The sequence below is a fragment of the Siphateles boraxobius genome, unplaced genomic scaffold (assembly GCF_051911475.1).
Source record: "Siphateles boraxobius isolate OS27281-9 unplaced genomic scaffold, OSU_SipBor_1 41, whole genome shotgun sequence".
In the NCBI taxonomy this organism is placed as follows: Eukaryota; Metazoa; Chordata; class Actinopteri; order Cypriniformes; family Leuciscidae; genus Siphateles; species Siphateles boraxobius.
This window is the reverse complement of record NW_027509042.1, coordinates 15,464,744-15,489,407: the sequence shown is the minus strand read 5'-3', so window position 1 is coordinate 15,489,407 and position 24,664 is coordinate 15,464,744. Positions and strand designations below refer to the sequence as shown.

The 24,664-nt window shown below is 39.0% G+C and overlaps 1 protein-coding gene across 3 annotated transcripts in view; it reads left to right on the top strand.

The window, feature by feature from the left end:
* Positions 1–23,915, top strand: part of pik3r3b (phosphoinositide-3-kinase, regulatory subunit 3b (gamma)) — a 198,230-nt gene extending 174,315 nt beyond the window's left edge. For 2 of the 3 annotated variants that reach the window (XM_077198624.1, XM_077198623.1), the window contains 9 exons: positions 10,053–10,164; positions 17,466–17,564; positions 17,655–17,835; positions 18,376–18,501; positions 18,697–18,839; positions 18,922–19,098; positions 19,192–19,266; positions 19,368–19,538; positions 20,276–23,915. In XM_077198624.1, coding sequence (XP_077054739.1) covers positions 10,053–10,164; positions 17,466–17,564; positions 17,655–17,835; positions 18,376–18,501; positions 18,697–18,839; positions 18,922–19,098; positions 19,192–19,266; positions 19,368–19,538; positions 20,276–20,477 — 1,286 coding nt within the window. In that variant the 3' untranslated portion in view covers positions 20,478–23,915. Of the gene's footprint in view, positions 1–1,863; positions 2,583–10,052; positions 10,165–17,465; positions 17,565–17,654; positions 17,836–18,375; positions 18,502–18,696; positions 18,840–18,921; positions 19,099–19,191; positions 19,267–19,367; positions 19,539–20,275 lie in introns of those variants that run through there. The other variant, XM_077198625.1, reaches the window with a different exon arrangement.
* The last annotated feature ends 749 nt before the right edge of the window (positions 23,916–24,664 follow it).

Genomic DNA, 24,664 nt, shown 5'->3' with positions numbered 1-24,664 from the left:
GTATAGTGGGAAACATCATCTAAATCGAATTACAAAAGCTAAATACATAAACTTTTGGCATTAGAAACCAAGCCAAGCTTTAAAAGCAAATAAGCCAATTTGAGTCATGTGGCATCTAATCCATGTGTGTTCACTTTGAAGCAAACTATATGGTATTCTACTTATAAACAGTGACAAAATGAACTTTTTGAAAGAATGAAGTTTTTAGATTGATATGGACAAATGCTGATGAGTCATCCTACACTACAAAGATAGGCCTGTTTGTATAATCAAAATGCTCTCCATAGGCCTACCCTGTTTACCAAATGTATTATTTAAACCACAGAGGAAACTAGGCTTGATCAAGGAAAGTCAGTATTTTATAATTTTTATGTGTGTGAATTTCACTTTAATACAATTAAATGAATACTTTAGGACAAACATCTTATTTTAATGTTGGCATTCACGATGTCTTAGTTCACAGATTATTACTTTTGTAATAAATTAAAGTTGTAGTGCACATAGTTGGCTATTTCTTTTCTTTTGTAACTCACACATATTGGGTCAGTCAAATCTGAATCCCCTGGAGATATACCATAGAAACACTGTTACTGTCCAATAAGAGGAGAGTCAGTAACAAGCCGCAGTTGGTTGTGCATTAAGGTTTCTAAGACACGCACACTTTTCTGACACTCAAATCCCCATGGTCACGTGTGTCTTTCTCTGGTGTTGCAGAGGCAGATAGCAATAGTCCAAACCAGACATTGCAGTCTGAAACAGAGTGACCTCAAATAAATGCATCAGTCTTAAATTTACAGCTGGTATGGATGTAATTTAAATAGTCCTGGCATTTATTACTCGCTCATTATGCATTAGGTGTAAATGATTAATATTTTCCCACAGCTTCTATGGATTACTGTGGCTGTTCGGTTGCTTGTCATTGTTTTGGATCCATCTGCTCATACTGAACTGAATCATGGACAGTGAAAATTAAGCAAGTTTGACACAGTTGACAAGGACAGCCTTTGTCAGGCACGAGCCATCTGGAGGGTCCTCCCTGTCCTTCATTAAAGAGATGCAAACATTGTGATCCTTTTTTCCGCTCTGGCCATAGAGAGGCATTCTCTCATTCTTCTTGATGGATAGATCACACGTATGTGAACAGGGGGGACACAAAGAGGCAGATTGCCATCCACAAAATATTTGTTCCTAAAGCAGACCACCAAACATTGATGAGATTTACATACTGAAAAACAGTAAACACCCTGACCCACAGGCAACAATTAGTAAAATATTCAGGTTACATTTGTGCATCTCTGGAGGAAGTTCACTTTTATTCTTAATTGCATATTTTTAATCTATTGATAAGAGTGAGTGATAGACCAACACATACGCAAGTGTGTTTGTGTCTGACTGAAAAGGTATATTTGTTAAGGTTAGTTCTTTTAATTTATTATTAGAATGTAAGTTATTTTATTTTATTAACAAAAATTTCAAATTCACCAAGATTTATTCCGGTTTGTATTTCCAAACATATAATTGTCCATGTTATAGGCAGCTGTTTCACCTGTCATCGTGCTTCTAATTTAGGCTACTTATTGGTATGGTGTCAATATCTTTAATAAACATGCTATATTTTACATAGGCCTAATATCAAAATCATTAGTTTCTCCAGCAACTGTTCTTTCCATCAGTTTTGCACCTCATAGTAACGGTTCGACCAATAGGATGTCGACTTCCGCTCTTAGAACAAGTTCATTGGATCACGAGAAACACGCGGCTGCAAATAATGTACAAACTCTGACTTTGGCAACTAGTTGGAAGAGAAGCGCATTCTGATTGGCTCCCAAATCTGGAGTGTGCGTGCCCCACAGCACCTACAGTGCCAGTGATTCGTTTTGAGGAGAGCCCATTTCGCACCGGAGAAGGGGTTCTGAAAAATGATGTCACTTGTGAATGAAACAACACCGTTACACACGTCGAAATTAGGATAAATAATTATAAATTCGGTCTTCTTTTCGTGTTTTAATGATGTGTTATATTAATTACACATTAAAACGTTAGCACAAGGAGAGTAATTTGCTCCACTCGTTTCCGTTGGAACCGGGTCCCCCCATTGTGTGTGCACCGAATGGACTCTTCCTCATGAAGTGAAAGGACCGGTAGACCTGGTGAGCTGATTGAAAAGAAGACTACTGTTTCGTCATGGTAGGACGGAGTGGATTGTAGAGCTGGTATCTACTTTCTGTTCTGTCGGATTGTAAAGAGATATTTTATATATATATATAAAAAAATGCTATATCAAGTGATATTGGATGAGTGAAGCCTGGTGCTTTGACAGCTTTCATGACACGCAGTAACTCTGAAGCAGGCATTCAGACTGTTAAAGTTGAGCTCTCCGTTCAGTCAGAAGAGCTTTTTATGTTTCCTTCATTCGTCTGTGTTGAAAATTTGGTTTTATGAGAACCTAGTCGATCACCAGAGGACTCAAAACATGTACAATACAGTGTGGACTACGGAGAAAGAAGATGACGACTGGAGGGACGTGATGATGCCCTATTCCACTGAATTAATATTTTACATTGAAATGGACCAGCCGCCAGGTACATATATAGCATAATTAAACTAACAGCAAGCTTGGTTCACTCCAATAATGTAAAATCTTATTTCCTCACTCTGATATTGTTACAAACCTATATGACTTTTTCCTCCATGAAGCACAAAAGGAAATGTTTGGTACTGACAGTCTCAATCACCATTTACTTTCATTGTATCTTTTTTTACCATACAGCGTAACGTTAACGGTTAAACGAATGGTGACTGGGACGTCATTCTGTATATTTCCTTTTGTTTTCCATAAATTAATGTCATTTAGCGTATTTAACATTTACAGTCTCATTATCTGACATTGCACTCATCTATCTGCTTAGACAAATGGAGCTTGCACCTCTTAATTTTTGTATTTTATTTTAATCATATGTACAATGAGTCGTGTATGGCTGACATTTAAAATCCCCTCTAGTTCTTTCACAAAGAACAATTTCGCCATCTTAAAACCGTTGTTTTCCTGTCAGGTTGTCAGTTAAATGTGCCTTAATCGTACTTGAGCTGCACTGTCTGCATTAGCATTAGCCTGTGCGTTTTAAACGCACGATACACGAATTCTCTTTCAGACCAGGGAGCCATGTTAAATCGTTATTCCTGTGCAACAGTAACATCCCTCTATACATTTATTTTAAAATAACATTTCATCTGAATACGAAAGTTCATTTCTCACACTTGTTCAAAATCATGTACTTTTTTTCTTAAGCAGAACACAAAATAAGGAGTTAGGCAGAATGAGTCTCTGTCCCCATTCTCTTTTTTATGTCGTTATTTTGTATATCTCCAGATTCTCCTTTTAGTTTAACTATCCCTAGAACTTGTATAAACCTCTCTGTATATTCAAGTGATATTGGTTCTGCAGGGAATTTAGGCATGTAAATGGTTAAATGAGATGTTTGAAGAGAGATTGTGTTACAGGTCCTGCTATAGGCTGTCACTTTTTTCTCAGGAGAGGTGTACGTTTTGCATGGCTCACCATAAATTGTATTGATATGCAAAATGTGTAGAGATAGAAATGCATTCTCTGAATTTGTTTGACACCTTAATTGGTGTTCTACAGGATTTTTCTCTGTGCTCTTTTCCCAGCCATTGTAGCAGATAAAGACTTATAGACCAGTGAAGTTACAGAGTTATATACTGAGTCCTCGTAGAAACTCTTTAGGGGTCTTTTGGAGTAAGTTTCCTCGCTTTCTGAATGTTAGCTTTGGTGTTCTGCGTTTCTTATTCACATCCAGTGCCATTCATGTGTAATTTGTTAAGCGCTGACACCATTTTATTGCCATTAACAATGATGTCATAGACTGGAAACTGGATCCTATTCAGAAGTCACAGGCATAGTTGACAAAGGGTCGTTAATTCATGTCATTAATTCCTGCAATAAAGAGACGGATGACACTATTGGAGGTGTGAAATGGGAATGGGAAAAGAAACGGTTTGACGGTTTTGCAAGAGGCTGTACTTCCGTGAGACCATTGTGAATGGTTTTAGGGCAGACTGTGTTTAATGCAAAAGTACAAAACACATTTTGTGGGTTGTTTCTTAACAGTTTGTCCATGTGTAACATTTGTAGTTCGATTGTGAAGATGGTGCAGTCTTTACCTACCCACATGCAGTTAACCGTGTCTTGGTCCAAATGCAGCCTAATTCCAACAGTGAGCAGAATTGATCTTCTTTTTTTTTCTTCTTTTTTTCACTTTTACGGCATTCTCTGCGTTGTTCAAAGGAACAAAGCCTAACGCCCTGTCCGAACCTCCTCATTTCCTAGAAAATGAGCTGTGGTGGACTGAAGGGATCTGGCAAGCAGGATTGTGGGTTGAATAGCCCTTCGATTGCTCTGCCATGGGGATGAATGAGCACAGCACCGTGTGATCAACCCACACATTAATCTTATCTTTCATTCTGTGCCACTGAACACTGGTTTATCAGATCTCTCGTTATTTCTATCCGTCTGTTTGTCCCCGTGTACTGTCAATAGCCCCTCATTGACTTATCATCTGCTTCTTCCTTAACTCGTGGCACTTTATCTCTGAAAACGCCGTTACAGAGGCACTGCGGGACACTAAAATCCGCATGGCCTGGGAGAAGATGGATATATTAGTAAGAGAAAGAAGGAAAGGAAAGAAACGGGACAAAGTTCACCTGCAGATGTTCATTAGAATATTTATTACAGCTGAATTGAGATGTGGAAGGCTCAGAGGTACGGCCCAGTTATGTGCGTGCGTCTGCAAACAAGCAAGCGACTGCTTTGTTCCGTTGCAGTATCCAATGAGCACAGGTGCCACGCTGCCCCCTGGGGAAAGTTGGCCCCTGTCTCTTAGGGCCAGTGATGTGTGAGTGTAATAAAGGCTGCCGGAGCCGTGTGCTCTGGGTGGACAACAAAAGTGCAGCGACACCAAAGGGAAAGTCAGCTTTTGACATCCCTTAATGGCATTCATATGACATAAGGGATGGAAATGTCACTGTATCTCTCTTGATACATGGTTCTTTCTTTGTTCTGTGCCATTTCAGCTGGTTCAGTCCTGCATTTATTTGAGCTTGTTCATTCATAAAAGTGCACAGCATACATCTGTTGAGAAAGCAGTTTTCTTTAGCACAATGTGAGAAAGCGGCATTTCTCTTTCTCATGCATGCACATAATATATATATGTGTGTGTGTGTGTGTGTGTGTGGGTATAAATGTGTGTTTAGAGCGGAGCAGAATGTGAAAACAATTCTCTATCTACGTATAGGCAGATATGTTTATGTAGTCATAATGAAATATAATATATAGCTAGTCATATATATATATATATATATATATATATATATATATATATATACTGTGCACTAAAAAAATCTTGTAATCTGATGTTTCAAACGACGCAGCCGTGAAGTGGTTCAGTGTATGTGTCCCGTTTCGTGTTCGCCTCAGCGTGTGTTAGCGTCTTTGCCTTGTCTTTCTCAGGGAGGAGTGCCCCCCCCCCCCCCCCCCCACACACACACACACACACTTCTATATCATTCCCTAGAGCTTTCTGCTCTCTCTTTCTCCATCTCATATGGTTGTGTCCTGTCCACCTCCCCTTCTGCTTTCTCATTGGCTGCTGCCGATTTCTTCATTGAGAGGGTTTGTTAAGCCAGCAGCATCTGAATTTAGGAGCAGGGATTTTCCCTGTGGCTTTAGTCTGAAAGGCAGTGCGAGGGTGGAGAGAAAGCGAGAGCGAGTGGGAGAGAGGGAGAGGGAGAGAGAGAATAAGAGGACTTGTGTCACAGACAGCTGAGTGCAGGCTGTATACATGCAGCTCAAAAAGGATCCCGAGGAGGACGGTAAGGGAGACACCATTCTCCTTTTCTTCTGCTTTTTCACACTCACTGTCTTTGCTTTCATATTTTTTTCTGTCTTTTCATGCTCTGAACAGACTGTCAGTGGAGCACAATGACAATTAGTGTTTGTTCTATTGTGTGGGAAGTGTCCTGGATCTTTTATGAATGGAAACGTGCTTTTGTCAACATGAATTAACATAAGAACTGTGCTTTTTCCAGAACATGTCATTCTTGATAGCTGTACTCCATTTTCTTGTTTTTAATTTTTTTTATTGTATTAAAATGATTTGAGACTTAATAAGGTTGTTGTAAGAGTTGAGCTGCAGGAATTGTCTTTTAGTTATTCATTAGAAATGAACAGAATTAGTGGATCATGATAATATGTGCACAGAGCGTACCCGACGGACTATTTAAACCACCCATGTGGTGACACTTTTAATTCATTCCCCCTTGGATCGGGACGTGGCAACCCACGCCTGCTGCTCTCTTCAATGGCACTGTCATCACTCCCTGCCACACGTCTTTTAGCATGCTAATGTACCCCCTAATTTGTACATACAAATCCTAAACTAAACTGTTTATATGTGTGTGGTGGTGTCAGTCTAAGTTTGTGTTCTCTTTCAAAGTACGGTTGCTCCATCAGATGTCACCTGTAGAACCAGAAGTTTGAACGTGTCTTTTTGTTGCTGTGCAAAAAACACAACTGCAGTACAATGACCACCTGAGATGATGTTTTGAGCTGCACGTTGCCATTTATGTTTGTTTCCTAAACAATGGACTGCTCTTCGTCGATTGCCATAGGTTTCACCTATGGATGTATAGTTTTCTTTGTTCAGACTTGCGCAGCGTTGCATTGCCACTCACTCCCCCTCGTTCTTTCTCATCCTGTCCATCCTACGTCCTGGTCACATTCTTTTTCTTACATTTACATTTTCATCTTTCATTTACAAGTTTAGAAAATAAAATGATTAAAAAAATGTTTAACCAAGTATGTTTTGCATTCATTGTCAATCATGATGGGCTGGTTTAATCTTGTATAAATTTGAAAGAAATTCTTGCCTTTGTCATTTAAATTGACCCCTTTGTTCAGTTTTGCCGTAAATCATGATCGTAACTTGTTTGGATTGGTGAATGGTAGCTTTAAAAACGACTGCAAGCTGTGATTATGTGGGCTTTCCATTGTGTGCCCCCCAGCTACGATATCTCTGACACTAACACACATGAGGTGGCTGCCATAATGAGATCACCTAGCCACATCTGTCTTTTTTTTTTTTATGCTTTCTTTCATTCCATTTCCCATTTTATTTTTTTTCCATGCTCACACCCCAGCAGTAGCTTACAAAGATATCTGTGTTTGTGTGTGTAGTACAAAGATAGTCACACACTTGCAGAAAGAGCTGACATTGAGAAAACTGGTATGCATGAATTTGAGGTTTCAGGTGTGCTTGTGCACCTGCCTTTTGGCTGCTGTAGAAAGTGAACGAGAAAAATAGGGGTAAATTCCCGTTCTGGTCGCAGGCTGTTACTGTAGCCCTGAATGGAGCTTTGTGACGAAATTTGCTTTGTTCGGCAGAAATATTCGCTTCAGACATATTCATAGAAAAATGTTTGTGCGCTGGTGTATTCAGCTCACATGTTAGTCTTGAATAGTGAGATATCGAAGCATGTTTTATTGTTTCTCTAAATTACATTAGGGAGTGGAGAAGGAGAGCCACAGGGGTATTTGCAAATGTAATATTAATATGGTGATTATTGTGTTGGTGTTGAGGGAACAGAAGGTTATACATTGTCAAATGACTGTTTATAAGATGCTATGCTGCACAAACAATCCCCTACCAGAGGGTGTCACCCCAACCCCCCCATCCCCCTGATTATTGACCCCATATTTATTTAACTTAGCAAAAGTTCTTTTTTCTCAAATTTTCTATCAATCCGATCTCTTCTCGGAGCAACTGAAATGTAGGACTAGTGTGTTTGTGTGCACACCTGCAGGAGCGGAGTTTGGGTGGGGATGTGTCCGTTAAGTTAGCTTTGCTTTTACTGGTTAAAGCTGCTCACCCCACCAGACTAAGGTGTTTCCTGTGGGCCAGTGGAGGGAGGAGTTGTCACAGTGTCTCCTTTAACTCTGACTATGCTTATGCACTCTCACTCCAAAAACCGCCACTGCTTTTAATTAATGACGCCCTCAAAGAAAATCATACAAACCCCCTCTCTCCCGTCGACTGAAACTTTGAAAAAAAAAAAAACTATAAAGAACTTCACTCTGTAAATGTTGGGAAGTAATGAATCTTAAATGAAAACTTTTTGGATTTCGGTGACATACCGAAATCTGCCAACACAAGGGTGTATTTCACTCTCTCTGATCTTTTAATGATTGTATTATTCATTTATTTTATAATTTTTCTTTTTAAAGTGGCCAATTGTGTGCAGAGCAGTGGGTCATTCCACAATGTGCCAGCAGCAGCATGATTCATTAATTTGCTGTAGTGTGTGTTGCATGTCCCTGTGGGCTTTTATATCTGTGACTCACCTCCGGTGTATTGGACTTAAGTCTTGCCTCTTTTCATTCACTTGCCAGATAGAAGTTTCCTCAGCTAGAAGGGCCCAGGGAATTATAGAATCTGCTCTGGCCTTTATGACGTAGGCTCTCTTGCTCCGTGCCTTTCCCCTTTGCTTAATGGAATAGACCCCTCCCCTGTCCTGGCATAGATATACACCCACTCTCACGCAGCCTTGTCTGTGCCAGGCCAATGACAGGTGGGTGACTGTTTTAACAGAAACTTGACTGTTATAATGATGTGACCATATTTTAATTTATCATGGTAATATTCTGTATGAGCCTGCTTAACTCTGCATGAGCCATGTCTTCCTTAAACGGTCAACTAGTATTTTAAAGTGTCCTCTAGCTATTTTTTAAAGTATGTCTTTGGTTTCGCTTAGAAGCCTTCTGAATAAACCTGTGAATTGAGAAGAGTGGTGCATTGCTGTTTCAAGGCCACTGTTGCGAGTTTCAACTAGGTCAGGGGGAGGTTAGTTTGGCTTGGCGGTAGGTGCAGGTCTTGAACACTGCTTCTTTGTGCATTTTAGACAGACTTGCAGCCTTCAGTTTTTCGTCTCAAACTAGCAAGTCTTTGCCAGCTGCACCTGGCTGAGCATTTGCAGGTTTCACTGAAGCACTTGCACACAAAAAAACGCAAGCACCTTGTTTAGAACAGCTTTAGTTCTCAAAGAAAACCCTCAATTCATCTAGTTTTGCAAAACCTCATTTGCATGTCATTTAACCATCATTCTTAGCTTTCTTTATTTACCTTAGAGCCAAAACTAGACTTACTAAAGATTGAAAGATTCACGTCAGGAGATTAGACGTGAGAAAATATTCTGTGAAGATGTAGCACAGCACATACTCTCTCAGCAATATTTCTGAGAGTGAGGGCATCGTGATACACTGCATGGCTGAGCAGCACATTCTGGTGACCCCTGACCCACAAGATAGCAAGAGCAACATCAGCATTAGCTTTCCAGCGTGCTGTTGTGGCAGCTGTTGTTTGCTTTTGCAGTCAACAAAGAAGCATTTCACTCAAAGAAGAGGAACCTGTTCATTATAGATTCAATGAGAAGTACAAAAGCACCACTGGCTAAGAAGGTCATTTGTTTTTTGTTTATACTTTCGAATGGGCCTAATGGAATATGTTGTTGTTGCATTTTCCGTGAAAACTGATCTTTTGCATTTTCAGTGGAAATCGTTGCATTTTCCGAAACAAACTTGTCTAACTACAGATGACGTCAACGTGAATTAAAGGCATTCCATGGGAAAATTGAGAATAGTTCAGTGAAGTGGTCTAGTGTTTTGTTTTTTGTGTATTTGTGGTATATGTATTTTAGATAAGGCGTGAGACTAGGATTATTGTTGCATTACCTTTTTGCTCAAATTTGGGTTCTTTTGGCAGCACAAACTTATTTATGGGGATCGTACTTGCGGTCAACCCTCTAAATGAACAAAGTACATCCATACTTTAACACGGACGTCCACTTACTTTAATCTCTAAGGAGATTAGGTTTTCATCTGTTAGGTCACAGCTTTTTTGATCTAATTCTTATCTTAAGGAATGATCATGGCATCAGAAGATTTTCCTCTTAGATAAATCTCTCTCTCATTTCTTATGCAGCTCTTCCTCCCAAGCCTTCAAAACCCATGACACCCGTAAACGGCAATGGTGTGAAAGAAGCCGCCAGCGGCTCATTGCATGAAGCAGAATGGTACTGGGGAGACATATCAAGGTAAGAGTCACTTGACACTAGACTTCATTTCTCACTTGTTTGCATTTTTGTCTGTTCTGCTCTAAAAATATTTCCTCGTGTTGGTTAGCTCATAGTTGAACACGTATGGCAGTGTGGACGTCAGGTGATAGTTGGCCTGTGAAGTCATGAGATAGAATGCAGATCAGATGAAAATCTCTCTGGGTTCTCAGGATGTTTCTTGCTCCTCTGGAAATTTCAGATTCTTGTCTTCCATTCCCTCCACCTGATGGCTTCCGTGTTGGTAGCCTGAGGTGAAGTCTCACATGCAGCTCTGGCGTGTCATGTTGCTCATTCAGCAGTCTGCTGGATCTCTAACAAGGCCACTGTGCACTGCTCTGCAAACTTTTTTCTGTTCTTTCTTTTATGTGAGCTGGTGAACTTATGTTGATTTCTCTCTCTCAGATTTTGGCTCACTTATCCTGGTGGCATGTACGCTTTGCTGCAGTTGTACAAAAGCAAAAAGGCAATGAAATGGGGGAGAGATGCAGGGTGCAGTGGTTTAGTTGCCATTACTTAAGGCGAGGGATAGGAGTATGGCGTTATTTTTTAGTCAAAAGTTATGAGCGTGTAAGACATGCTCACGAGCACATTTTTATTTCACACGCGCAAAAATGAACCTTCAGCTGGCATGATAAAAGTACTCGCGCACAAATTCAACAACCGAGAGGTGTACAGGTAGCTGCGAGCGAGCGCCTGGCATACTCTCATAGGTTAACTCTGCTTGTACAGTGGAATCCTGCTCGCGCGCAGCGGGCTTCTGCTCGCGGAGTGCTGTTTTGCTCGCGCAGTGTCGCTCAGCTGATTTCTGCTCCCTCGAGTCTACATGACTTTTGACAATTTGGGGGCGGAACCAAGGAGGGCACTGACCCTCTTATGATTGGTCACTTTAATCGTAATCACAACCACAGGGACATCTTTGTACTTTGATTGACAGCTCTCATTACAGGAAGCACGGAGTCAAAGTATCTGACGGAGTTTTTTTTATTTTTATTGAAATATCAAGATTTACAGACAAACATGGCTGCATAACTTCCTTTTCTTTAGAATAGGATACAAGGACAATATAGTCAGAGGGAGCAGCTCTTAATACAACAAGAATATAAATGTAGTCTTAGTACAAAAATAAGGATATTTGTAAGCAAAATAAACATTTTAATAAATAAACGGTAAGGAATTATAATATAACATGACATAAGGGGAGAATTCAGTCTTTGTTCATCCATTTATCTTAGTTGGGAAGTGTTTTAAGGTATCATATATTTTTTGTGCTTTAGGACCTTTCAAAGTTTTTTATATACAGTTTAAATTCATTTAAAAAAAAACTTTAAAAAAAAAACTCCGTCAGATCCTTTGACTCTGACTTCCTGTAATGAGAGCTGTCCATCAAGGTACAAAGATGTCCCTGTGGTTGCGATTACGATGACAGTGACCAATCATAAGAGGGTCAGTGCCCTCCTTGGTTTCCGCCCCCAAATTGTCAAAAGTCATGTAGACTCGAGGGAGCAGAAATCAGCTGAGCGACACTGCGCGAGCAAAACAGCACTCCGCGAGCAGAAGCCCGCTGCACGCGAGCAGGATTCCACTGTACAAGCAGAGTTAACCTATGAGAGTATGCCAGGCGCTCGCTCGCAGCTACCTGTACACCTCTCGGTTGTTGAATTTGTGCGCGAGTACTTTTATCATGCCAGCTGAAGGTTCATTTTTGCGCGTGTGAAATAACATAATGTGCTCGTGAGCATGTCTTACACGCTCATAACTTTTGACTAAAAAATAACGCCATATAGGAGAACCCAAATCTCCAAAATGTCTGGCCAGTTTCCAGCACAATCCATAAAACTCTCAGGTTTTTGCAGATAGATTATTCCGCTGCTTAGTGACCAGCTTTAAACTCGTTTGATGTTGGGAGAGTAGAAATTCTGCTGAGATGCTCACAGATCTTTGAAGCCTTGCTATCCTTTAACTCACACAGTCCCTTCCCAGATAAACTTGAGCTGTTTTTAGCTCTGTCCTCAGTGCTTTACTAGTTTAAGAATCAAAAAGTAACTAGGGTAAACGTACCTATTACGTTCACGTTTAAGCACACTACCATCTTTGAGCTCAGATTATAAAAAGAAAAAAATGATTTATTATCCTACTTTTTGTCTTAACAAATTGATGTGTTTGTTACTACATACCTCCTGTAATTTCAAGCAAATCAGACCATAGCACTGTCACTGAGAAATGGGTATCCAGGTGTTCACATTGTCTGGTGGCCATTTTGAAAGCTGTCTGAAAACTTTCACTTAAAGAGGAGCCCCTTAAATGTGCTTTTTTTTTTTTTTTTTTACATTTAAGCCTTTATTTTGGGTTAGTATAACTACTTAGTGCAAAATTAAGAGATTAATTTGGACTTTTGCATATTATAACCTGGAACCTGGATGTGGGAAATAATTAGTTAGATCCAAAAGATCGTTTCAGCAACATAGCGCAGATGTTACAGAACATAGTTAGCTTACCAGCTTTATAAGTTTGTGTGCTACATTACTTCACGGGCATTAATGGCTTGTGCTTTCAATTCCATAATATTGTAAATTTACAGTTTATTGATGGTCTGTGGTTTTACACTGCTGTAATTTTTAAAGACTTTTTATTCTAATAAGGTGAGCTTAAAGGGTGCACTTAGGGCTGGGCGATATGGCCAAAAAATCATATCTCAGTATTTTTTGGTTAAATGGCGATATACGATATATATCTCGGTACTTTCTACGTTTTTCTATTTGGATAAAGAAAATGTATTTATTTAAAAAAAAAATGTTATTTCACATCCTGCTCAATGATATCCAAACAATGATATTGAAGGATATGAAAACAAATAGGGAATGTAATGTAGGCTATGCAATATATTATTGGCAAAAAGGTGGTTAAAATCACATTACATTCTAACTTTGTAACATTACAAACTAAAAACAAAAATAATGCTTTTGTTTTGAAAAATGACTAAAGGCTAAACTAAAAATGAAAATAAAAACAAAAGCACAAACTAATTATATTAGCCTGCATTTGATTACCCCATTATAATGGTCACGTTCATAAAAATATACTTGTATGTCTAAAATTCCACATATGGTACATTTATTGTCTCCAACAACAAATATTTTAGTAATATGTATTTTATTCAGAATTATTGCGCTATTATTCTATGTTCTATTATGCTCGTCTGGTTGGCGCGCATGCGCGCGGCGGCGGTCATTCACGGAACCTTGAATTTTAGCGGAGATTCATTTGCAGAAGCTCGTCCTCTCCTGACAGTGAAACGGACATATTTGTTTGATTTTGTTTGAACATTTACAGATGGAGAATATACCTGTGAAATGTAAGTTAAGCGCTGAGGAAAGCACCACGTCTCAAACGCATTAAACAGCGCCAGTATTTATCTTTCAGTCACTAACAGTAGGCTATCTGTCCGAGCATCTGACAGGGCAAGGGCTGATTTAAACTTGTTAACTACCTTACCAGTTATTTTGAAGCGCTTAATAAGCTTGTGTCATGTTTAGGACAAATTGTACTGTTTTTTCACTTCAGGAGCTCACACTGTGTACTCCACTATTTTTCAGATGTGCTCGTATCAAACTACTGTATCGATATAAACGGTATTGCCTCATTCCATATCGTGGGGGAAAAAAACATCGATATATTGTACAAACTCGATATACCGCCCAGCCCTAGGTGCACTACTATGAAAATCACAAAAAGAAAAAGTATAATTTCATAGATATTGTCAATAATGGTTGTTCATATTAAAATATGTAGAAACTTAACACATTTCCTAGATTATTTATTTAGCAAAATATTGTCCTTTAAATTTCATGTAATATTGGTAAATTAAAAATTGTTGCTGCTCCAATTAAGCTCAGTGTGCTCCCTTCATCCACATTGAACGTCTATGTATGTAATTACTTCATAAACAGACTTTAAGTATTAACTGATGGTTGTCACTAAGTTAATCTTTATAAAATAATTTATAACTTATTTTCACACCCTTAAGATGACAAAAACTAGACTGAACCTGCTAGGGGGGATTCTGGTAACACCACATTTTTTAAAATTTCACTACTGAAGTCTGTACTTTTGACAATATTAGTTTATGCCCAAAGATGAGAGAGGCATGAGTAGCCTTCTATCTGTGTTGATGCGCATCAAGGGCAGTGTGTTTAGTGCAGAGACGGAAAGGGAAATCTCAGGCTGTCTTCTGGTAGTTTTGGTTAAAGTTAGACAAACTGAACTGTTAAAAGAGAGAGGTGTATGGCAGGAGTCAGTTTATATAATGGGTGCGGTTCAGCAGTATTTCCCCTACGATGTATTCGCTGTGCCGCTGGATTTTCAGAAAAATCTTTCGATGATCAGTAATATCACGACATTCACTTCATTCACTTACACACCTAAAACGCTGAAGACGTGGCGCTCCATGCGGTGGCTCTGAATCCACTTGTTGACAAGAAAGGAGGAAAAAGCCACAAATGGAAATATTTTCGATTAGTCTGTCACGTTGCCATAAGGGGCCGTTCACATAATGCGTTTTTGTCACTTTGTGGGGCTTCAGTGTCACATGATCCTTCAGAATTCATTCTAATATGATGATATGTGATGCTCTTTTTTTTAAAGATTCTTTGATTAATAAAAAGTTAAAAAGAACATGTAATAATATTTCACAATATTAGGTTACTGTTTTTAGCACTGTATATATATATATATATATATATATATATATATATATATATATATATATATATATATATATATATATATATATATATATATATATATATATATATATATGTATATGTATATTAGGGCTTTGACTTTTTCCCAAAAATCATATTCGAAGTTCGAATATTAATATTTTGACCATTAAATGCCGCGGCGCTAGGACTAAGGGGGCATAGGCTATTACGGTTTTATTTATATTTTTACCTCTGCATTAAAGGTACTTGCAACGTGCTTTTGCAGCGTTGAGAATTGTAGCCAATCACAGACATGTCTGTTGAACGCATCGGCCAATCAGATGTGTTTAAATGAGTTACTGTGCTGAAGATGTGTTTTGCGCGAGCTCACCGTCACCGAGTTTTACACTTTTCGCAAACCTGTTATTATTATTGGCAATAAACTTAAGATGCAAATAAGAGATTCTCGGCAATGTATTTGATATTCTTGGAGCTGCTCTGATGCACTCCATTACGCACCGCTCTGTTTGTTTCATGAAGACTAAAAGTTCAGCGGTCTAGCGTTAGCTCATCGATGTCAAAATGATTAAAGAAGCCGGGGTTTACCGTTCACAGAAGGATGCTAAAAGTGAACGAATACCTGGTAAAATGTAAGTAGCACCACACGTTGCTTTTCAAATTGTCAGGAGTGTAGATTTCGAACTCCTCGTCAGGAGTTGTTGTTGTAGGTGTTGGCGCTGCCATTGTTTTGATATACAAAATAGGCGCTGCGCTAACCAGGACACTAACGTCACCTACAGGAGCCCAGATGACCAATAATTGCCTTGCTAATGAGCTTGTGATTCACAACTTCACCAGGCGTGAAAAAGCCTTGGAATCTCAATTGAAAACAACGGTTACAAGCCTACACATTTGAAAAAAAAAATGCCCATAACAGGTTTGAATATTAAAGGCTGCCTAATATTCATTCGAATGTCATTATTTTATTTTTTCATATTGCCCCTTTCATACATTTTGAGCCCCTGCCCCTGATGTACTCTGCACGTCCCTGGAGGGTAGTGAAGTAAAATAGGCTAGTAGGCTAGTCACTTTTTAAACTAATGAAAAGTTTAATTTGGATTTTAATGTTCAAAATCTCTACAGGATAGAGTAAATGTAACTACTGGTTACATGATGTATCTAATGTTAAAGTGTGTTACAGAAAAAAAGATCAGTAGTGCAGGTGAGGGAGGAAAGAGAGCGAGAGAGAGAAGCTGTAGTGGTGGGACTACTACAAAATTATAAAATGAAGGTTTCTGTTTGTGATCAGTTCAAGGTACGTGCTGCAATAATCATGCCTTGAATCTGTTGATGGTATGTCATAATTGTTTGTCTCAAAATGTCCATTTTTATCCACAAAACTTGCCAGAAGGTATGGTTTAAGGGGTTATTTAAAATATATATATATATATATATCTTCCGGAGGTGCATGGACCCGGAGTTTAAAGGGATAGTTCACCCAAAACTGAAAATTATCCCATGATTTACTCACCCTCAAGTCATCCTAGGTGTATATGACATTCTTCTTCCAGACGAATACAATTGGAGTTATTAAAAAAATGTCCTGGCTCTTCCTAAGCCTTCTGAAGCGATGCGTTTGTGTAAGAAAAATAAACTTATTTAAACTTATTGCACTTCAAACTTATTTAAAACTTTAACCGTAAATACGGATTCCAATTAAGTCTAAAGCGCAACTTACACAAGCTGCGTAAGCTGCGTTTTGGGTGTAAGTATAGACCGAGTTTGGCTGGAAGCTAGAATTTCACTTTTTAACGTGATAAATATTCATATTTTTCTTACACAAACTCATCTCTTCGCTTCATATTCAAAGATGTTTTTCTTAACAATTGCTTAATCATAGGTGCTGATACAGTGCAGCTTAAAAATTTACCTGATTCCCACAGCTCCCAGTTTAGTAGGTTACAGATGACTCCTCCCACAGAAAGGTGGGAGCATTGCTTAGTCAAAGGCTCCTTACCTCAGCAGCCCAAAATAGGCTAAATATACCCCCTCCCGAGAGCCAGGGTCAGCTGAGCTCCAGCTTGACTAGGTTGTTGGCTGTCAGGAGAATGAGAGGAGAACTGAAAGTCGAGTGGTGTGACATTCCTGCCAGACTGCCTAAAATAGAGAAGGGGGCAAAAAAGCAGGAAAGTCTTTGAAGCCTGACAGCTCCTCCGCTGGTCGTCTGGAGGCATTTTTAAAGCGGCAGACTGTCTGATTTGAAGACATGAGCTAGAGGCATCAGTGTACATGTGGACGTGCAGGACGAGGTCAACAGTTAAACTGTTCAAAGATGTCTCACTCTCTCCCAGACAGCATTGGTCACAGACTGTGCCTTTGCCCTCTGCCAGACCAAATATAGCTAGGCAAAGATAAATGATTTTTTGTGTGTGTGTGTGTGTGTGTGTGTGTGCGTCATCACTTTCAGAAGAGTGAAGTACAAGAAACTTATTTTAGCTAAAATTACTAATTGCCAAGAGCAAGATTTGATGCGTGGAGTATTTGCACCAATCACTCTTTTCTTTCTCCATCTCTGTGCAGGGAAGAGGTGAATGACAAACTGAGAGACATGCCCGATGGTACTTTTCTGGTACGGGACGCCTCGACCAAGATGCAGGGAGATTACACGCTAACGCTAAGGTAACTCCGAATATTTTCGAGACCTTCTTCAAAACCTCTCATTCTGTCTTTATTGATCCGTGGTCCAACGTAATCTCCTTTTCCCTGCAGGAAAGGTGGAAACAATAAGCTAATAAAGATCTACCACCGAGATGGGAAGTACGGTTTCTCCGACCCGCTCACATTCGGTTCAGTGGTGGAGCTCATCAGTCACTACAGGCACGAGTCACTGGCCCAGTACAACACCAAACTGGACGTTAAGCTCATGTATCCGGTCTCCCGCTTCCAGCAGGTAAATGGGTTTAGGTTGTGGGTGGGGGTATTATATTTACAGCCTCCCTACCTTTCTTTTTACCTCCCTGTCCTCCCACCTCACCCTCCCTCACTCCGGCCCTAAAGAGCGTGTTTGCTGAATGAATTGTGCTGCTTGTTGTGAGTGAACCTGCAGAGGCAGCAGATGCTTTTGGCATGAAATATGACTTTGTTTATTGCCACAGCAGCGCACCTCCTAAATAATTGCACACATCCACAATGTCGAAAGGCCATCCAGGCATTTATTTGTTTCCCCCTTTCTCCCTTGCCCTCCCGGTATCTTTCTCAGACACACAGGTGCTCATTATTTAGGGGGTTCCACAAATGTAAGCCCTTGAGAGGCACTTACAGATTCCAAGATTTTTATAAATGATTCCTGGAAGAAAATTCCTGAAAAATGGCTTTCACTTTGTAAGCAAAACCTACAGTATGTTTCTGCGAGCAGTCCTTTTCTCCCACCTCACTTTTCTCCTCTCAGCAATTCATATCAATAACAATACATTTACTCTCGCTCTCTCAGGATCAGCTGGTAAAAGAGGACAACATCGATGCAGTGGGGAGGAAACTCCAGGAATATCACAATCAATATCAGGAGAAGAGTAAAGAATATGACATACTCTATGAGGAGCACACGAAAACCTCACAGGTACGCCTCTTAGAATAGTTGTATGATCGATAGACAACCAACCCATTTGCTCCAGCTCTACACACCACATGTACGACGTGGTCAAAATTTAGTTTGTTTCAGAAGCCCATTGACCAATTAACCAAGTCTATTAAGAGGCACAGCCCTTTTGACTTCGCATTACATACTATGATTTATTTTTTTATTTGATTGCAGGAGATCCAAATGAAACGTACTGCAATAGAGGCCTTCAACGAGACCATTACGATTTTTGAAGAGCAATGTCACACACAGGAACGCTATAGTAAAGAATACATTGAGAGATTCTGCAGAGAGGGCAACGACAAAGAGATTGAGAGGTACGCAAAGTCCACAGTTAAGAGCTCTCCGTTTGGCAGCCTTGATCTATGGGTTTACAAACTGTTCTTGTTTCTTTCTCAGGATCATGATGAACTACGAGAAGCTCAAATCCCGCTTGGGCGAGATTCACGACAGTAAGACCCGGCTTGAACAGGACCTGAAAACGCAGGCTATGGACAACAGGGAGACGGACAAGAAAATGAACAGCTTAAAGCCAGATCTTATTCAGCTAAGAAAGATTAGAGATCAGTACCTTGTGTAAGAAACCTTCATTTTGTCACCATTATTGTTATGTTTGAGTGGACAGTTTTCCTCCGTGTATTAACACACTATCGCTTCTTTCCCATGCAGTTGGCTCAATCATAAAGGTGTTCGACAGAAACGAATAAACGATTGGCTGGGGATCAAAAACGAGAACACGGATGAGTAAGTTAAATCATCATGTATTACTTTAAATTTGAGATCACAAGTTTAGTAAATATCTGGCTCCATCACAGCATCTAACACATTTTCTCTCATAATCACAGCACCTACTTTGTAAGTGAGGAGGATGAGAATCTGCCACATTACGATGAGAAGAGCTGGTTTGTAGGTGACTTGAACCGAACGCAGGCGGAGGACTTGCTACTCGGCAAACCTGACGGAGCCTTCCTCATCCGCGAGAGCAGCAAGAAGGGCTGTTACGCCTGCTCTGTTGTGTAAGTATCTTAAAATGAAGTAGACATAGTGAAGGGAGAGTTATGGCAATGAAACAGGAGAAACATGATTTATTCACGCATCTACAAAATGTGATCTTACCTCCATGTCATGTCTTTTTTTAAACATTTGTTTTTTGTCATTATTATTTGTATTTATATTTTTAAAATCAATCTTTTGTCATGTTTTAGTTTATTTTACTCACTAAAATGGTATATAGTTTTAAGAGAAAATAACGTTTTAGTTCAATATAATATACAACAAACTTGAGTTAAACTTTTAACATTTATTAGGGCCGTTTCAGTCTATGAAGTTTTTTTTTGTTTTTGTGCCTCCACCTACCTGTCACATAGAAGTATACAAATCTGTTAAGCTTATTCTTTTAGACTATTTTGTTGTCATGTGAGAGATACAGGTTAAAATCTGGTCTCCTGTTTCTGGTCCCCAATAACTTCCCATCCCATCTCCACAATAAAAAGTTAGCATACATAAAGTTAGATCTATTTTTCTCAGTCTTTCTTAACATTATTAAGGCTGTCCCTTTTCCCAGTTATGCAATACACAACACATCAGTGTATTGATCCCATTTGATTGTTCTGTGAGACTGAATCAGTATCCTTTAGCTCTTTATTAACTTTGCTTTTCATTCAAAAAACGGATTGCTTTTTATCTTTGTCTGAGGTCAGATTCTGGTTCAGAATGACTTTGATAATGAGATCTCTCATGTTTCTGTCTGTAGTGTGGAAGGCGAGGTGAAGCACTGCGTCATCTACAGCACACCCCGCGGATACGGTTTCGCAGAACCCTACAACTTGTACAGCACTCTGAAAGACTTGGTCCTGCACTACCACCAGACCTCACTGGTCCAGCACAACGACTCGCTCAACGTGCGGCTGGCGTACCCAGTGTATGCACAGATGTCCTCAGGCCCCCGGAGATGAAGACTTGCCCCCCAACAAAAAAAACAACAACAGTTCTAGACTCATGGGAGGGGGTTCTGACCAACAACAAACAAACATACTAACAAAAAAGAAAGAAACACTTGCTGCAACACACACGTCAGCCACCTTGGAGTTATATATTTTTACAAGAACAATTTGGAGGGCATTCTTTCTAAAGACTGCTTGATTTGCACAAGGAAGTTTTAAATGTTTGTGAATGTGAAAAAAAGCAGAAGGAAGCAGAGGAGGCGAGTTTCAGGTGACCTGCGCTGCTACCTAAACTCCAGCTGGGACTTTTTTTTACATGCTCCATTTTAGCTTAAGCTTCTTTTTTTTCTGCCTTTTTCTCACATCCTTCCATTTTTCATTGTTTTTTATTTTTTCATTGTGTTTTTTTTTTTTTGTCTTTTTGTTCCCTCTATATTGTATTGTTTTGCATACTACTTAACTACATGTAAGGCAGGAAAAATATTTAGTTTGTTTAAATTTCTTCATCTCTCTCTTTCGCTCTACGTTTAAAAAAGGCAAAAACTATGTAGCAAACAGACGACTGACACTTTCCAGAGTGTCCTCACAGTGACTGCTGCTGAATGAGGGATTGTGGGATGGTTTGGGAGGGCACAAGTGAAAATGTGTTGTAGTCTTAAAAAGAAAAGCTTGTTTTAAAACTAACCTTAGAGGTGTTTATGTTTTGTCCTTGTTTTCTGTTTGACTGGATTAAAATTGTCATTTCTTAGCAGTTAAGATTGTTACAGTTCAGTACAGAGACCAAAGTTGGCATGGGGAGGACTTTTTTTGTTGCAAATTTGGCTTATATTAATTAAGTGGAAAGATACGCAATACACATTGTTGGCAAACTACACAAAATAGATTGCATCTGTGTCCTGTGAATGGAAGCTCTGTGTTTTTTTTACGAACCAAAATCGCATGCACAGACACAGTCGACATAAAGCACTTATATAGAAATATGACCGCTGCACATGTGTACACCAAATTTAAAATAAATATTCATGTGTGGTTTTTAACTAATGTGGCATCTTAATGCTAAATGTCTGGTCTAGAACAATTGGATCTGTGTAACTGTCAGACATATGTGCAAGAAAATGTTCTTTAGTAAGCGGGCGCGGCGTTATATCAGATGTGCTTTTGTACGTAACTTGAAAAAAGTGCAATCCAGCTTTTGATGGTAGAGAAGTGGTCTGTCAGAGAGATACACAAACTGCTCTGTTGCATCAAAAAGCGATAATCACTTGAACCTTTTGAAGAATTTCCTTTGGGAAAAAAATCCCCTTTATTGCCTAGTGCTTCTCCTTTTTTTTTTTTTTTTTTAGCAGGTTGACTCGTTCTGTATCAGAAAAGAGAAAGTACACTTTTCATTGTTTGGCTGCCTGTTGGTTTTAATGTCGCACAATAAAACCTTTATTAAAATATATTCACAGCTATATGCACAATATTCACTGTCGGTACGTCAGTTATGTCAATTCCTGTTACTTTTTGGGCTTTTGAGAATTTCAATTCACATTGTAATTTTTCTTTTGCTATCACAGTTTCCCCACTTTTTACAATGTGCTCATATGTTGCAAAGCGCTACAAGCAGACTGTTACAGTTTTACAGGCCATTGACCAGCACAGACAGCCATTGGGATTCGCCCCTCACCCACCACTGCAACTACCCAACTCGCCTTTCAACAACAAAAAATAAAAAAGCAGTAAATAATGAAAACTGAATTCAACTAAATTACATTATTTTCATAACTATTTCATGCTTTGACGCATTGCAGCGAATTTGTAGATTTTCATAAAATCTGCTTCCGGCCAATTGATGGTTGGTTACTTTTTCCACGTGAATGGGACAAATTCACATGAAATTGCCAAAGCAAGAAATGGTTCTATTTTCTCATGAGACCAGGTTGTTATTCGTTTATAAAGTGTTCACTGTGTTATTTGAGAAGGAAAACTTCAGGTGAAGTCTACTGGTGGATGGTTAGTGGGTGAATTTGATGGTGATGGGTCCAAATAGAAAGCGCATTCAGTCAGATCAGCTGTTCAGTTGAACTTACAACCTACAGTCCTAATGGATACCACAGGCAGAGACAGGGCAACGGATGGACGTTTTACCCATCCGCTATTCATTTCAGTTGCTTTTGCTTTTGCTAGTGAGGGTTGATTTGGTGTTATTGGCAGGACTCCGTGTTCTTGTCTTGTCTGCTCTACCATCGCTGTGGCACGACCTGAACACGCTAACCTCGGCAGATCAGCTGCTTGATTTTGGTTTGGCCTTATTTTTTAAATACGTCTTTGCAGCTTTGGTGTAGCCATCTTTTCTATGGAAAGTTTTGGGTTACTGTGTTTTATAGCATAGGTCCAGCGTTATTTTCTTCATTTTATTCTGTCCTCCAAATGTTTTGAGGTTCAGATTCATGTTTTTCTTGTTTCTTTGTTTGTTTGTTTGTTTGTTTGAAGCTGGGCCCTTAAGGGGCCCCTGTCTATTACTTGAACTATTGCATCACTCACCATTGAATGTCTTTAAAACATAGATGCATTTATTAAAACACAGGAAATCCCTTTTATGGCATGAATGGATTGAGTATAAAATGTGTGTGAACATTTTACTCTTTAAGACTGGAACTCATCTTGTGTGTTTTGTTGAAAGTAAAGGGGTTTATTTATGTTCACAGAGCTCAAATACGATTATTGGAGTCCAATATAGCACACATCATATTTGAAAGTATTAGTTATTTACTAGGCTGGTCACAAGCTTATTTTATGTTAGACAATTCACGCCATTCATACCTGACATTTTTTGAAGAACTGTTTGGAAAAAATGTTTTGATCACCGTTTTTTGCTATTTTTATTAGCGTTTTCCCAGGCATTGAGACCAAAGATTAAGTTTGGTTTGCTTTATTTTCTTGCATAGTACTAGTTTTGAAGAGATGCATAATCTTTTTCCCTTGTATTTCAATTGCCTTGCTTCCTTGCAAACTTAATTTTGTGTCTTAGGTTTTGGTTTGCTATCGCTAGCCCTCGCTTGTCTGCTAAAATAACAATGTTTTTATTACTGTCCACATATTTAAGGGTTCACTTTGGATTGGCTGGGGTGCATTTTTTGGCATTTTAAAACTGATGACTGATTTAAAAAAATGTGTTTACTGAAATTAAATGTAGTTTTGTTTAGTCTCAAAGTGAACAGACTGGCTTAAAGCAAATTTTTGCACTCACTATGTGTAAAAGGTATACTTTTTTGTGTGTGTGCCATCATAGTTTTTCCTTGTCTTGAACTTGTCTGTTAGGTCACTAAACCACCTCTAAAGTCACCAAAATCAATTGTTTCGATGCCTCGTTTATTTACAGAATAGTCTCGCATTCACAGACTCCAGCAGTTTCTTTTTCTTTCTGGTTTGTAAATTTCATATAAAGAAAACAGACCACCAACCCTATACCATCGAAATGTTTTTGTTTTGTTTTTGTTTTTAAAGAGAAAAAGTGATTGTCGTTGTCTTCAGGGCATAAAGCAGTGGGGTTTGCTGGCTTTTTTGTTCCTATACTATAGAAAGCAAGTAATATTCTGTTTTTCTTTTTCCTTCCGGAAGATTTCAGGGACACAAAGCATTGCATTGGGAAATCGTATGAGAGACATTTACTATAGTGCTTTTTTGTATTGAAGTGGGAATGAGGGAAGCTCACACATTAGAACAAGCTGACAAAATCAACAGTGCATTGCTTCAAAAGCTCAGAGGGTTTAGATGTACCAAAACAACCTTATTTGACTCCTAACTGCTTGAGTTTTCAGTTAGACTCGATACAAAGCAGGTGTTATGACTAGAAGAGCTGGCTGTTTTAAAAAAAAAAAAAAAAAAAAAAATTCCAGACTGTTAACTAGCACTGGCTGTTGCCCCCATGTGCAGTTCTGCAAAGTTTTATTTGCAGTCAGGTTTGAATATGTTGTGATTCCCATTGGGAGTCTTTTGTGTTCTGACCACAGCTGTCCCACCATGATATCCAGCACATTTCTTATATATATATATATATATATATATATAAAATAAAAAAAGGTTTTCACAAAAAAAGAAAAAGAAAAAAACACTCTCCTTCCCACTTTGACATACGTAAAACCCAGCATGCTTCTTTTGGTACTCTTGACTGTTGTTTTGTGTAAAAAAATGAATAAATAAACAAACAAAAAAAG